A 13,046-nucleotide genomic window follows, 5' to 3' on the forward strand; every position below is an offset into this window, starting at 1 on the left:
ATGGAAGAAATGTTCCTTAAAAAATAAGAAGTTGAATACGTGTAGTCAGATGAACCAGGGGTACATCATATATACAATTAAATTAATTACATTTGATAATTAATACAAACAGCACTAGTAGTGACAGAGCAAAAATAGAGTAGTGACAGAGCGAAGATTAAATAAAATTAAAAAAGTTAAAGTACCTTCAACCAAGCTATTTTGCAGGCTCCTACTGTCATTGTATTTCATTCCATTTTTATTATTATAATTTTACACAGTTCTATCTATTATGGATGTAATATGATTGAAACATTGTCATGTGTGTAATTGTGTGTGAAATGTTGATGCAAAATGAATTTCAGTGTAAACTGACAATAAAGTTGTATCATATCATAAACTGTGTTTTCAGATTTCAAACTGTTCTTTGGGTTTAGTCTCTGTGTTGGTTTTTCAATGTCCCTGTACAGCAACTTGAATCTGTGTATGAAAGGTGCTTTATGAATGAAATTATTATTATCATCATCATTATTATTATATTATCCTTATTATTATTGAGGTTATTGCTATCATTATTATTTGAGGGGCAGATTAAATATGATTATTCATCTTTCTGCTCTTTTTTATTCAACACTTGAGATTTTGTGTTTGTGTTTAAATTGTGTTGTTGAATGAATTAAATTAAAACATACATACAAAAGAAATATGAGTCAGAATTCTTGAAACTGGTTAAATATTAATGAACTCTGCATTTTTATTTTTCTGTGGTTTAAGGTTTTGAACTTTATCCTGGTGAAGCAGCTCAGAGATAAGATGAGATAATAACTGTGTCTCTGTGAAAGCACATGGCCTCACCCTGGAGGAGCGTAACCGGTTAACTCTGCTGCCTCCCTGGATTCAATCATTCATTTCTCTCTGGATCACTTTCTCCATCACCACCATTACCACCATCCTCCTCTGTGTGTGGGGAGAACCAGCAGCAGCAGCAGCCTCCTCCTCCTCCTCCTCTTCAGCCTCCTCAAACCCGGGACTGGTGTTTTTTTAAAAATGTCGGAGGAAGAACCAAACACGTCGACAGGGAGGAAAACATTGTTAAGGTAATTCCCGCCTCCGCTGTTAGCGCCGTGTGCTGGCGTGACTGTGTACCGTTAGCCGCTGTGGCTAACCGGGTGATTCCCGTGACGGTCTGCGGGGCTGAGGTGAGCTGTCTGCGGGAGGAGGCGCAGCGCGACGAGGCGCCGAACCACCGGAACATTTGAACGTTACACGAAGTGAAGCTAACGTTAGCACGAAGGCTACAGGGCGCTACGTGTGCGTGCTAACGATGCTAACAACAGTTAGCAGCGGAGAGGAGAGGAAGTGTTCATGATCTCGTGACAGGAGTTCTTCTTGAAAAGAGATAAACTCCAGCGTGTTTGTTTGAATGAGGTTAAAATGGAGGGGTTTGTTTTTTTAAGGGGTTTATGAGCAGATCTGACAGAAACAGGAAGTTAAACCATGAACATGAGCGTGAGAGGCTGGGAAACAGGAAGCAGAGACACATCGAGTTAAATGAATCACGCTGCTCATTTAAAACGCTTTGAACTGTGAACTCCCTGATGTGTTTTCTCTGAAATACGTGATTATTAAAGATATCTAATAATAATTCTGATCATTTCCACAGAGCCGCTGCAAACAGTGCACTGCGGCGTTCACTGACTTCAGGAAAAGCCCCTTTTTATTATGACAAAGTGTAAAACGTGCAGATATTAAAATCGGAAAAACTTGAAACCCCCCTTTTTGTAGGATACACGCGTTCTGAAGCATGACAGCATGTATACGAGCCCACACTTTGATAAACAGATGTACAAGTGTAATATTTGTATAAATAGAATGGAGTGATATCTGGCTGACAAGATAAAAATAGGATCAAATGTGGCTACGAGGAAAATATGTTCCATGAATGCAGGTTGAATTTCTTTAAAGAAAAAAGCAAGGTGCAACAACGTGCTGCATTTATAAAAGCTCTTTTAAATACACGAATATACGAAACGTGTCTCTCCTCAACTTACATGCATATCAGAACTTATTTACCTACATTAACATGTTAACCCGAATGTGTACAAATGTGTATTCATCACACATTTTACATATAGAGCAGCTGCAAAATCAAGTCAAACACATGATCTGATGCTGTTTGTTTGGTTTGTATAATGAATGTATGTACAACTGCAAAACTTGACAATATTTTCTGTCATGATCAGTTGTGAAATTAAGACCTTAGCATAAATATATTTATATACTCAGGTGTTTGAACTGAATACAGACGTTATTATTTAATCACTTTATTGATAGTATTGGTGTTCTCCTCTTCTCCCATTGGACTAAATATGGGCTTTAATCGTATTACAATATTTTGACATGTGTATCCAATCACGTGCCTGGGGGGCTACTCAGGCCCGCCTGCTCGCTCAGCCAACCAATCAGCTCTGTGTTAAAGTGCAGCTTGAGTTCCTGGAGTGAGAAGCACGTTGCTGTGACAGAGAGGTGGAGAAAGTTGAGTTCATTTCATCATCAGGTCGAGCTGCTGAGTTTTCTGAAGTCATGCCAACTGCAGGGTAAGAGGAGAAAATCCACCTGAGGAGAAATCCCATGTTGTCATTGTTTGATCATGAAGCAGAGTGTGAGTGGGTTCAGTGAAATGACTGGTGGTGTCACACTTTTAGTTTGATGATCTCTGACTCTGTATCCTGTCACATCTCTGTTGTAGAGGATGTAAAACTCCATCTTTTTCAATTAGCTCTTAAGCGTCGCCACATCTTTCTCCTGTGTTTTAGAGAAAGTTGGGGAACCTAGTTTTAGAGAAACATTCTTTATAGTCTGGAGTGGACTTTGACCACTGGGACATCTTTGCTGCTGAAAATTTCCACATGTTATGGTCAATTGGAGAAATGCTTAATTTCTACTTCTAGTTCCGTCTTTGACACGTCATTCAGTCCTCCAGAGAGTTTGCATGGCCCCTGAAGAGCCTGCTAAAAGGGGAAAGAGTAACTCAATCCTTTGCAGTTGTACATTTCTCAGTGCGAGCTGACGAGTCATGTCTTCCAAAGTGATTAAAAATCCATTCATAAGTCTGTTTCAGGCTTGTGTGTGTTTTCAAATGTTTATGCCACTTTACGGTCTGATGTGTTTTTGTATTGACCAGAGATAGAAGCTCAGTCCAACCCTGAAACATGGGGATCGTCTCTGGTCAGAGTTGATTTAAATTCAGCATATCAGGAGCAGATGATCGTCTGTGTCACAGCGGGTCGTTTGTTTCGGCTAATGTGTTGGAGTTCTCCTAATACAATGTGTTTTTGTCCCCCTGCAGTGAAAACACGCTTTTTGGGATGGGAAACCCCTTGCTGGACATTTCAGCTGTTGTGGACAAAGATTTCCTTGACAAGTAAGTGGAGCAGATTGTTTCCACTGCATCTTCACATTTCTCTCTAACGTTACTGAACCGTTCTCACTTTTTTATTATTTTTCATGTTTTCCTTAAAGGTTTGGACTGAAGCCTAACGACCAGATCCTCGCTGAAGACCAGCACAAAGCCTTGTGAGTCAGAGCTTCACTGGGACACCACCACATGCTTCACTTGTGTAACGTGATGTGGGACCAAATAAGGGCTACACCGGTCATTTATACCCACTACTACCATTTTAACACTGCATGCTGTGCTTAAAATAGCCAAGTCATAAATTAGACCTCTGTAACCAGGAGCCTCCGAACTCCACACGCCCACATTTTTCTTTTTGCTGAATTAACTTCAAACTACACTACACCAAGATGTCTCTGGATTTACTCCTGCTTTAAGCTAATTAGTAAATACTTATATATTATCTACATTCTATGGTGCTCACAGCAGGGAATTTATTCTGAGTTTTTGCTAAGCATGCACATTCCCGTTCCAGACCCTCCCTCATTCACACTGCAAGCACATGCCAAACAGTAATACTATAACCTTCCTCGAAAACATGCTAGTGTGTCGCTCAACGCAGTGCTTTGCTCTTTTTAAATTCAGCGGGAGGTAAACTTGGCCTATGAACAGAAAAAAGACTCGCATTAACACAGGGTGGAGCCCTGATTGCTCACCAGCCATTTGACATCCTGTTTCTTCTTGAGTGATTGAGTCACACACATGGTGTCTCTTCTGGGAGTTTTTCTTTTAAATTTACTACAGACATTATAAAAGTAAAATATCTGTAAGTCTGATGATGATGAGAGGGATGAGGGTGGGGTTAAAGTAAGTAAATTGCATATTCCATATATACATGTTTTTATATTGAACGTTTTTGAATTGTTTGAAAATTATGATTTACTTTTCTTTAATAATTACTTAGGTGGTAAAACAAGACTAAAAAGGCTAAAAACTGTCAAAGTTTTTAAGTTGCACACTCATAGATATCAGTTCCCTAAATGTGCCTCAAGTTTCTTCTTAAAGATCCATTAATGATTTCCAGGGAAACCTCTCACAGATGTGCACCAACAGTTCCTGGGCTCTTTCTTGGCCCATGTATCATCCTTCCACCAGATTTCAATAAAATCGGTTGTGTAGCTTATGCGTAATTCTGCTGACAAACAAACGGTAATGAAAACGTTAGCCCCTTTGGTGGAGGTAAAAATCCAGGATTCAGCTTTGCACCGGAAATCATTGTTTATTGGTCTGCAGGCTTAACTTTACATCAGGTATCAATAACTTTTGGAAGGATCCTGCTGAGTAACCTGCAAATAATGGGACAGAAAACAAAGCCTATGTGAATCAATCAGGCAGTTGAGTGCTTTTTTATTTTTTATTCAGGCATTTTCTGTCGCCAAATGCTCGAGAACGACAACCTTGTTGCTCCACACTCTCACATCAACCAGCACAACAAGTCTTATCTGTTGAATGTAAGATAACCACATTGTTTTCCACTGGGGGCACCTCTGCAGTGGTGTTAGAAGAGACTGCTGCTGTTTCATTTCCATGAACACACATTTATCAGTCTGCAGATAGAGACAATGACCTTCTGGACACGTTGTGCGTCCCTGGTAATTGCGTTAACATTTACTGTGATATAACGACGGCATTATTTGTATTATACGAAAACATGTCTTCAACAACAGTAAAGAATTATTATTATTTTGAGTACATTACAAAATGTGTATAAAGACACACGTTCTTCAGTTATTGTTTCTAATATTATATTATTGATTCAACTGTGAAATAAAATCTATTATAGCTGTTAAATTCTTTAATATGACTTTCGTTTTTAATGCTTATTAGCAGAACATGTCAGAGTTTTTCAAACGACATTGAATTAAAGGTGAGCTCGTCCAAGAAGCCAGTTATTTGTTATCTGTTTGTAGTTTGATGCAGATGTGGATCCAGATGCAGCTGAATAATTGTCTGTTACTGAAGGTGTGTTTGATGTTTTAATGAGAGACCTGAGAGGGAATCATTTCTGCTGTAGTGGCTTATGAATCCATTAGTTCAGAGGAAATAACAGTCAAATTAAAACAGCAGGTAAGTGGATAAACTCTCGAAAGACAAATCAGTGCGTCAGATCGTCTGCACCTTACAACAGGCTTCCTTGTCAGGTCTTGTTACTTGACAAAGGGACACATGCGACCTCGGGCGGCAGCGGCAGCAGCAGCGGCGGCACAAAGCAGCATCATCAGCAGTGTTGTTCTCCTCCAGCACAAAGGCAGCGGTGTTATCTTTAGCCCAACAGACACCGTTCCCTCCACATTCTACACAAGGTCAGGGCAGGATTAACATGGTGCTTAATTCCCCTGCACAATGCATTTCAATGCATACAATGCTGCACACACACAGAGCAGCACTCATCGCCATCACGCCTGTCAGTTCATATCTGAATGTACGTGTGGGATTTTTAACTTAATACAGTATGGATTATGAAGAGCTGTAGATGCTGAGATATGGACCTCTTGACTGTGTGGTCAGTGAAAACACTCTGTGTAAAATCCAAAGAGGTCAAACACAAGGTCGTTGATCGGCTGATGAGGAAGAACCGGGCTGAAGAGTTGTGACAAATAACATCATTACTGGAAAAGGCCACAATAGACTTACAAGCCGAGGCGGCTAACACTATTGTTGTGCTTATGAATCTACACAGTGTAACGTGATTCATTTCTTTCCCCTATCACCCTGGTGGGGGAGAGATCATTGGATGCAGTGCGCTGTGGCCATGCCTTAATTCAATTATCTAGTCACAGCAGAGCCCATATAATCCTGTTGTGGCTGAGAAATTGCCTGCTGTACAGAAGGAACCATCAGCGTCCCTGTTAGTACCGGCTGGGGACTCGAAGTGTGTTTCTTTTCTGAGCAGGTCTCAGCAGTGGCTTTTGATGCCTTTTCTCACAAACAAAAGAAAGTTGTTTAAATAATCGATAAAGCATTTGCCGTTTATCTGGCGAATATGCCAAACGTTCAGTGGTTACAGTTCCTCAAATCTGAGGATTCCCTCCTCGTCTCTGACTCACATCCTTATGAATTAAAATATGATGCCATAAGTAAAGCCTCGAAAAGTTTTGGAAAATCGATTCACTTTATAATTTAAAAAAATTTCAGTGTTTATGACGTAAATATGAATATTTACTGGTTTTCTTAATAAATTATGACACTAGTTTGACAAAATCTTTGAGTTTTCACAAATATGATTTTTTAAATTGAAATGGTGGTTTTTCTGCATTTTCATTTCGATTTCATTAAATAAACATCAGATTAATGCATTCACACATGCATACATTATTAATTAGGGAATTTACTAAATAATCAAGACAACAAATTTTTTAAAAATTTTAATAGTAATTAGTTGCAGCTTAAATGTCAACACTAGATATGTTCTGCATTTTGTGTTGTAAATGAAATAATAATAATAGTAATAACTTATCTCATACATATTTTATTTCTCTTTGCCAAAGGGCTCCATTTTTTTAGTATTAAAACACAGCACTGAACCACTCCTTTGCACTGTGTGACAATAAAAATGTAGTTTCATTCTGAATCAATCCCACGTGCACATCCTGCTGCTGTAAATACTCGTAGGCGCACAAAATGTGTATTGATCCACAGCTAGTCCCTTTGAAAATGCACTCGTGTTTGAAATAAATCTGCTGGAAACTACAGTGCCCAGCTGTTTAGAGACACTCCTGAACCTTTTAAAAAGTGAAACCATACTGTATGTATGTATGTGACCTATTTCTAAAGATTTATCACAGCTGGTCTTGTTTTTATGGCAAAGAAAGACACCAGCCTCTTCCTTTCATGAGAACGAACACAGGATCTGCTCCGCTGCAAAAACACTGACTTCCTGAGTGTCCTCGTTGCTTAGTAGTTAAGACGCATACCATATAACCGCAATGTCCCCGCTCCGTTTCCGGCCCCAGACTGTTGTTGCATTTCCAACCACGAACTGTACTCTCACCCCATTTGCATACCAAGTATCCAATAAAAGCTAAAATACAGACAGAAATCTTTTAAACTAACTTCCAACCAAACTCAGTTCATAAATCACAGTATAATCGTGCATGTGAGGCAGCTGCTGCTTGTCAGTATATTAGTGGTTAGTGATTGGTGAGTCATGTTGCATTGAACGTCCAGGTGTTGCAGTGTATCTGCTTTTATTTAGATGATATTTCCGTGGTGGTTTTTGAGTTGAAGCCTCCAGTGTATTGAATTGAGGGTAGAAGAGGAAACCAATTAACCAAAGCAATGTCTGTGACTTCCTCTCTGCACCGCTCACACATGTATTGTTGTCATGTAGCGATGTAGGACGTTTCTCACTCTTTGTAGTCACTGCCACCATCATGTGGCTTGAAACGCTAGTCTGACTCGTGCAGGGTTATAATGGTGTTTGCATGGGAGTGCATATTGTATTTATCTCACATGATTAGAGCCCAACCAATATGGATTTGTGGAGACTGATATGATATATCCAGCAAATTAAGGATGTTATCGATTTCCCAAATGCTTTGTTATGTTTTAACTCAATTTTAGGCCATAAAACTAGCGGAAGGTTTTAAAAACAGCAATTTTATGTAGGGTTGAATCATTGTGACATGGCTATATTAACAAAATGTCCTGTCCTTTTCTTTCTTCAATTCATGTATCATCATATAAAGAAATTGGCAATCATTCTTTTCTAGTTTTGACTGGTCTTCCTGTGTGGAATTTATATGTTCTCCCCGTGTTTGTGTTGGTGTTTTATCCCACAGTCCAGAGACATGCACACTGGGGTAAGGTTGATTGGAAACAATAAATCGTCCGTGTGGGGGTGAATTGTTTGTCTTAGACATGGCGACCTGTCCAGAGTGTAACCCCACCTCTCGCCCAATGTCAGGATTGGTTCCAGCCCCCCTGTAACCCTTAAAGGATAAGCGCTATGAATGGATGCCACTTGGTTTTGTGACTTTTCCCTTTTCTCATCGTTAAATTTCTCCACTTTTTGAATTGCAGTAAATGGGGCATGTACCTCTTGTGGCCAGCAGGAGGCAACAGTCGCCTGCTGTTTTCTACCTCAAGGAAACAACATGTCAACATAATGAAAACACGCCTCTTTCTGCAGGAGATTATAATGTGGGCAAATAGACATTTTATTTCAGGATAACTAGGCATTACGGGTGTTTTTAGTGAATGCAGCATTTCATAATACACCAGCCACCCAATCCCTCCTGGGCTCGCTAACCACATCATATTAGAGCTAATGATTATTAGTGTCAAATGAGTGAGTCATTGTTATTGAAAGTGTATTGTCACCTCTGAGGGGGGGGGGAAAGATCAGCTGGCTCGTGAATATTACTCCCGTTCAAACATTTGTTTTATGGTTCCCTCTGTCCGATGATAATTAATTGTTTACTTTCTCATCTCTGGATGATGGCGTGACTCTTTTCAGAGGTTGTTTGCTCACAGCAATTAAGTTCATCAGCGCTCATCCTCCTCCTCCTCCTCCTCCTCCTCCTCCCTCTCCCGCTCTCTACCCCTCACTCCCTCCCTCCTTTTCTCTCTTTCTGTGTGCTAAATGCAGATTAGCAGCGTCACAATCGCATCCAGAATGAGAGTAAACTCCTCATTATGCCGTGTGACCCTCTGCTGCATGAATAATTCAGGGCTGCAGTGTTAGTGGCTGGCTTGTTATTAGCATTCCCGATGGCGACGGGAAGAGGGAACGAGGGAGAGAGAGAAAGAGAGGGAGAGGGTGGGAGGCTCATATCACTGACAGGGCTGACTCAGGGGGATCAGCGCTGGATTGAGACACACATCACACACACATCATCACACGACACAGGAGATCAGTGGAGGTGCCTCTCCACTCGCACACCCCGCTGTCTGTGTACATCTCACACACCCCTGCTGCTGCTGCCGTGAAGCTCAATCTGCTTACTGGGAGGAAAACAACAAAGGCCCCTCTCACTGAGTACATGCTAAACACTCTGGCTCCTGGGTGTGCGTGTGATAGATTCTGCTCTGTAAACACACTTGACTCTACCCCTCTTTTTTTTTTTTTTTATAGTTTTATGTTTTTAATATATAACGAAGTGAACCGTGAGTGCTAGAAACCCCCGGCTGAGCTATCCTGGTGTGTGAGGGGGAAAAACACTCTGCTGTGTGTGTATGTGTGTGTGTGTTTGTGTGTACTCACGTGCAAGCATGCGTGCAGAAGCTGCATGTGCTTGCCATGGTGCCACTTCACTGGATGCACTCATGCTTGACTGAGTGTGTAGACACATTACTATCCCCCCCCCCCCCTTTTTTTTAACTTCCCATTTGCCTTGTCTGTTGCTGAGGCTGAGAGCTGTACTACAGTACTTAAACTCACCTCCGCCGGCCCACTGGGAGGGAACGGCGCGCTCCCTCTGCCGCCGAGGGCAAAGGTCACGGGCCTGCATCCATCAGCCGACCTCTGAGCCAAAGAGAGAGCGCAGAGATTAATGGCACTCAACTGGTAATTGAGACATCAGAAACATGTTCAGCTGCCAACCACGCCGCTGTTTATGTTTTATTGATACACATGAATTCAACCATTTGGGACGCTTGCATAAATGTGACATGCTCACCAGAGCTGTACTCAACTGTAAGGAATGCGGATCTAGACCTTTTGAATTATAAAACAAGAAAACTTTTCAAATAATTGAAAGGGGAAGAAAAAAATCCCCTCCCATCTTGTTCCGCTGTGTTCCTGTAGATGCAGGGCACATTGCTCCGCAGTCAAAGCCATACATGCTGCATTATAAGAGACGGCTGATGCAATCATAATTAAGGCTCGTCCTTGCTGGAGCTACAAATGTCTCCCTCTGGTTGGAGGCGGCAGCCAGCAGGTGGTGCCAGAAGGAAACATCACAAGTCAAAGGGGGTTGGAAAAAAAAAAAAACATAATCCACATCTCTGTGCATGTGGGCGTCCCCTCTCCTCTCCTCCCCTCCTCTCCCTACAACTCCCCCTTTTAAAGAGCCTTTTATAATTAAAATGTGGGTGTCTCAGCCAGTACATACAGCATGTTCAGTTCAGAACAGCATCCTCAGGGCTATTTTTAGTCGTCCTTGTTCCCCAGCAGCCACACAGGAAAAGCCAGTGATGGTATCAGCACCTTATACATGTAGGCTAGTTAGTGTGCTGTCTGTGCTGATCATTTCTCCACAGCAAGCCTGTGCGGGGGTAGAGATGGGAGGCCTCGCTGGTGAGCGGCAACACTCCCTGTGTATTTAAAGTTCACACTGGGCCATATGGTCCCCGCAGTCGGGGGTGTTGGTGGAATTATTCACACGGAGCGCTCTGAATCACCAAGATCCTGGTATCAACCTCTGAGATAAGGGGAATGTCTCAAAGGCTTTGTGCTCGGGCTTCAAATCTCAGTCCTCAAGAGAACACCAGAAGCCTCATCCTTGCTTACACACTCGCTCTTCCCACTCTCTCCCTCAACGTGTCCCTCTTTCTCTCTTTCATGTCCTCGCACAAACACACTCACTCTCGCACTCCCTCTCCCACATCCACACAGCGCAGTGTGACAAACAACGCCACCCTCTGCAGCGCGAAGCCAAAAACCTGTGACATTTTAGACGAAATAATGTGAACTCATCCGCCATGACCAGATTTTGCCCCCCCCCCCCCCTCGCCTAATCCTTGAGTGCAGCCTAATTAAGTACAAACAGCGGTCCTCGGTTAATGCCAACAAATGAGCTGCTGCTGCTGCTGGATCGGCCGATTATTAAAGGGATGCACATTTGTTGTTTCTGCATTCTAATGCAATTACTCACCCATCATGACCATGTAATTGTGCAGTCATTAATTGTGCATCCAGTCTATAATGAAAAAAGGCTCATGTAAAGAGTCGTAGTGGGTTTTTTTTTTGCACCCAGGGACCCGAGGCAGGTTTTCTGAGCTAAATAGGGATTTACCCAAATGGATAGAGACACCTGAACGATGGCGATATCGTAATGCTTTTGTGAAAATCAACATTCATCCGTTACTGCAGTCTATTAGAAGATGTCAGAGGATGGGAACAAGGCCTCGCTCGCTGTTTGAATCATGACTCATTTGTGTTCAGTACTTTTATGCGCCTCATTCTTCGCCATCTATTCCCATCCTGCTCTAATGTGCCACTGATAAGAATGTCCTATTCATTCTGCGTTCCTCACCGATTGCTATAAAGAGAGACAGAGTGCGAGAGAGCGAGAGACTCTACAGGCATTGAATGAAAAGCACATCTATTTCTGAGGGGGAACGCGAGCACGGTAGAAGATAATTATTGATTTGAAATAAGAAAAGATAAGGCTCAACCTTGAGCAGCACAGCGATAGCGCGCAGAACAGAATAATTAATGGGCCTGTCTTGTGTCGGGACAAGCTTTCACAGTGAGACGAGCGTATTGATTTTAAACAGATAAACTGCGTAACCCTTTGTGAAGGGTTTGACAAACAATTTAATTGGGGGGAAAAACAACAATATTCCTCACCCTTTCCATCTCCCTTTCATCACTTCCCCGAGCTGTTTTTCCTGCGCCTGACCTATTGAAACAATTACTGTGCATCAGGCCTTGTACTGCCTCCAGACTACCAAGGAAGGTTCGGTGTAGGATGCACACACTGATTGGGGGGGGATCCAATCAATGGTGGAACCTGTCTCCACACCAGATGCTTGTGTTGAAACTGGGATTACTGAAGCCTTTTAGCTGTATTGCCCCTTCTCTCTGCTTCTGTCAGAGAGAGAGAAAGATGGATCTGCCTGTTTAAATGTACCTGCCTGCTGGAGCTGAAGCAGAGACAATTTACTGTTCCTGTGCAGCCCTCCTCCTTCCTAATCCCCAAGGAGAGCCGCAAAGTCCTCTCACTTCTTCCCTTGCCCTCCCCTGATTAGCGATAGGGGCCGTTTGATCATGTTTCCCTGCCTGTCCTTGTGATTTGTAAGCTGTTTAAACGTGAATGAGGCAATTAAATACAGACGAACGGCGCGTAGGAGAGTGGGTGCCGCGGTGATCATTAGCGATGAATTACCCTGGTGTGCACTCAAACACTTGGGAGGACTTTCAGGCGGACCACTCCCGAGGATCCAGATCCAATCTAGCCATTGATTAACAGAGACTTGTTCTTCCTGTGAAATCACTCGACGGGGATTTTAGGGCACTCATCCGGTCTTATCGAGATAGGCTAACATCAAAGGGGAATGAAGAGGGATTGGGTAAATGGGCTCGCCTTGCCCTCCATGTAAGAGACTTAGACGAGCAAATCTTGAATTATTGCCTCATGTAAATAATCTACTTGCCTCTGCTTTTTTTGGGGAGGCGAGAGAGGAACTCATGAGTCACTCGGGGCAGAGAACACTCATCGTACTTTCAAAGCTCTCATATTTCCCTTGATGGGAATCAGCGGTGGGGGCTCCGACTCCAGGAATGTAAACAACACAATGTTTCTGACTTGTGAGATTGGCCCTAACAGTTTGAATGTGCTAAACTGGGGGAGATGTAGCGGTATTAGTTGTCGAGGAGAACGCTCATGTTCTCTGAATACAAATGTTGTATTCAAGAGCCTAATTCGGCTAATTTGAATATGAT

At 42.3% G+C, this 13,046-nt stretch overlaps 1 protein-coding gene across 3 annotated transcripts in view; it reads left to right on the plus strand.

The window, feature by feature from the left end:
• The first annotated feature begins 794 nt into the window (after window positions 1–794).
• The window catches only part of LOC109626880 (adenosine kinase-like), a 97,219-nt gene continuing 84,967 nt past the window's right edge, over window positions 795–13,046 (plus strand). Inside the window, exons 1-3 of one of the 3 annotated variants that reach the window (XM_020083075.2) lie at window positions 795–1,076; window positions 3,329–3,403; window positions 3,502–3,555. In XM_020083075.2, coding sequence (XP_019938634.1) covers window positions 1,027–1,076; window positions 3,329–3,403; window positions 3,502–3,555 — 179 coding nt within the window. In that variant the 5' untranslated portion in view covers window positions 795–1,026. Of the gene's footprint in view, window positions 1,179–2,438; window positions 2,577–3,328; window positions 3,404–3,501; window positions 3,556–13,046 lie in introns of those variants that run through there. The other 2 variants (XM_069517332.1, XM_020083076.2) reach the window with 2 other exon arrangements.

The sequence above is a fragment of the Paralichthys olivaceus genome, chromosome 21 (genome assembly GCF_024713975.1).
Source record: "Paralichthys olivaceus isolate ysfri-2021 chromosome 21, ASM2471397v2, whole genome shotgun sequence".
NCBI lineage: Eukaryota > Metazoa > Chordata > Actinopteri > Pleuronectiformes > Paralichthyidae > Paralichthys > Paralichthys olivaceus.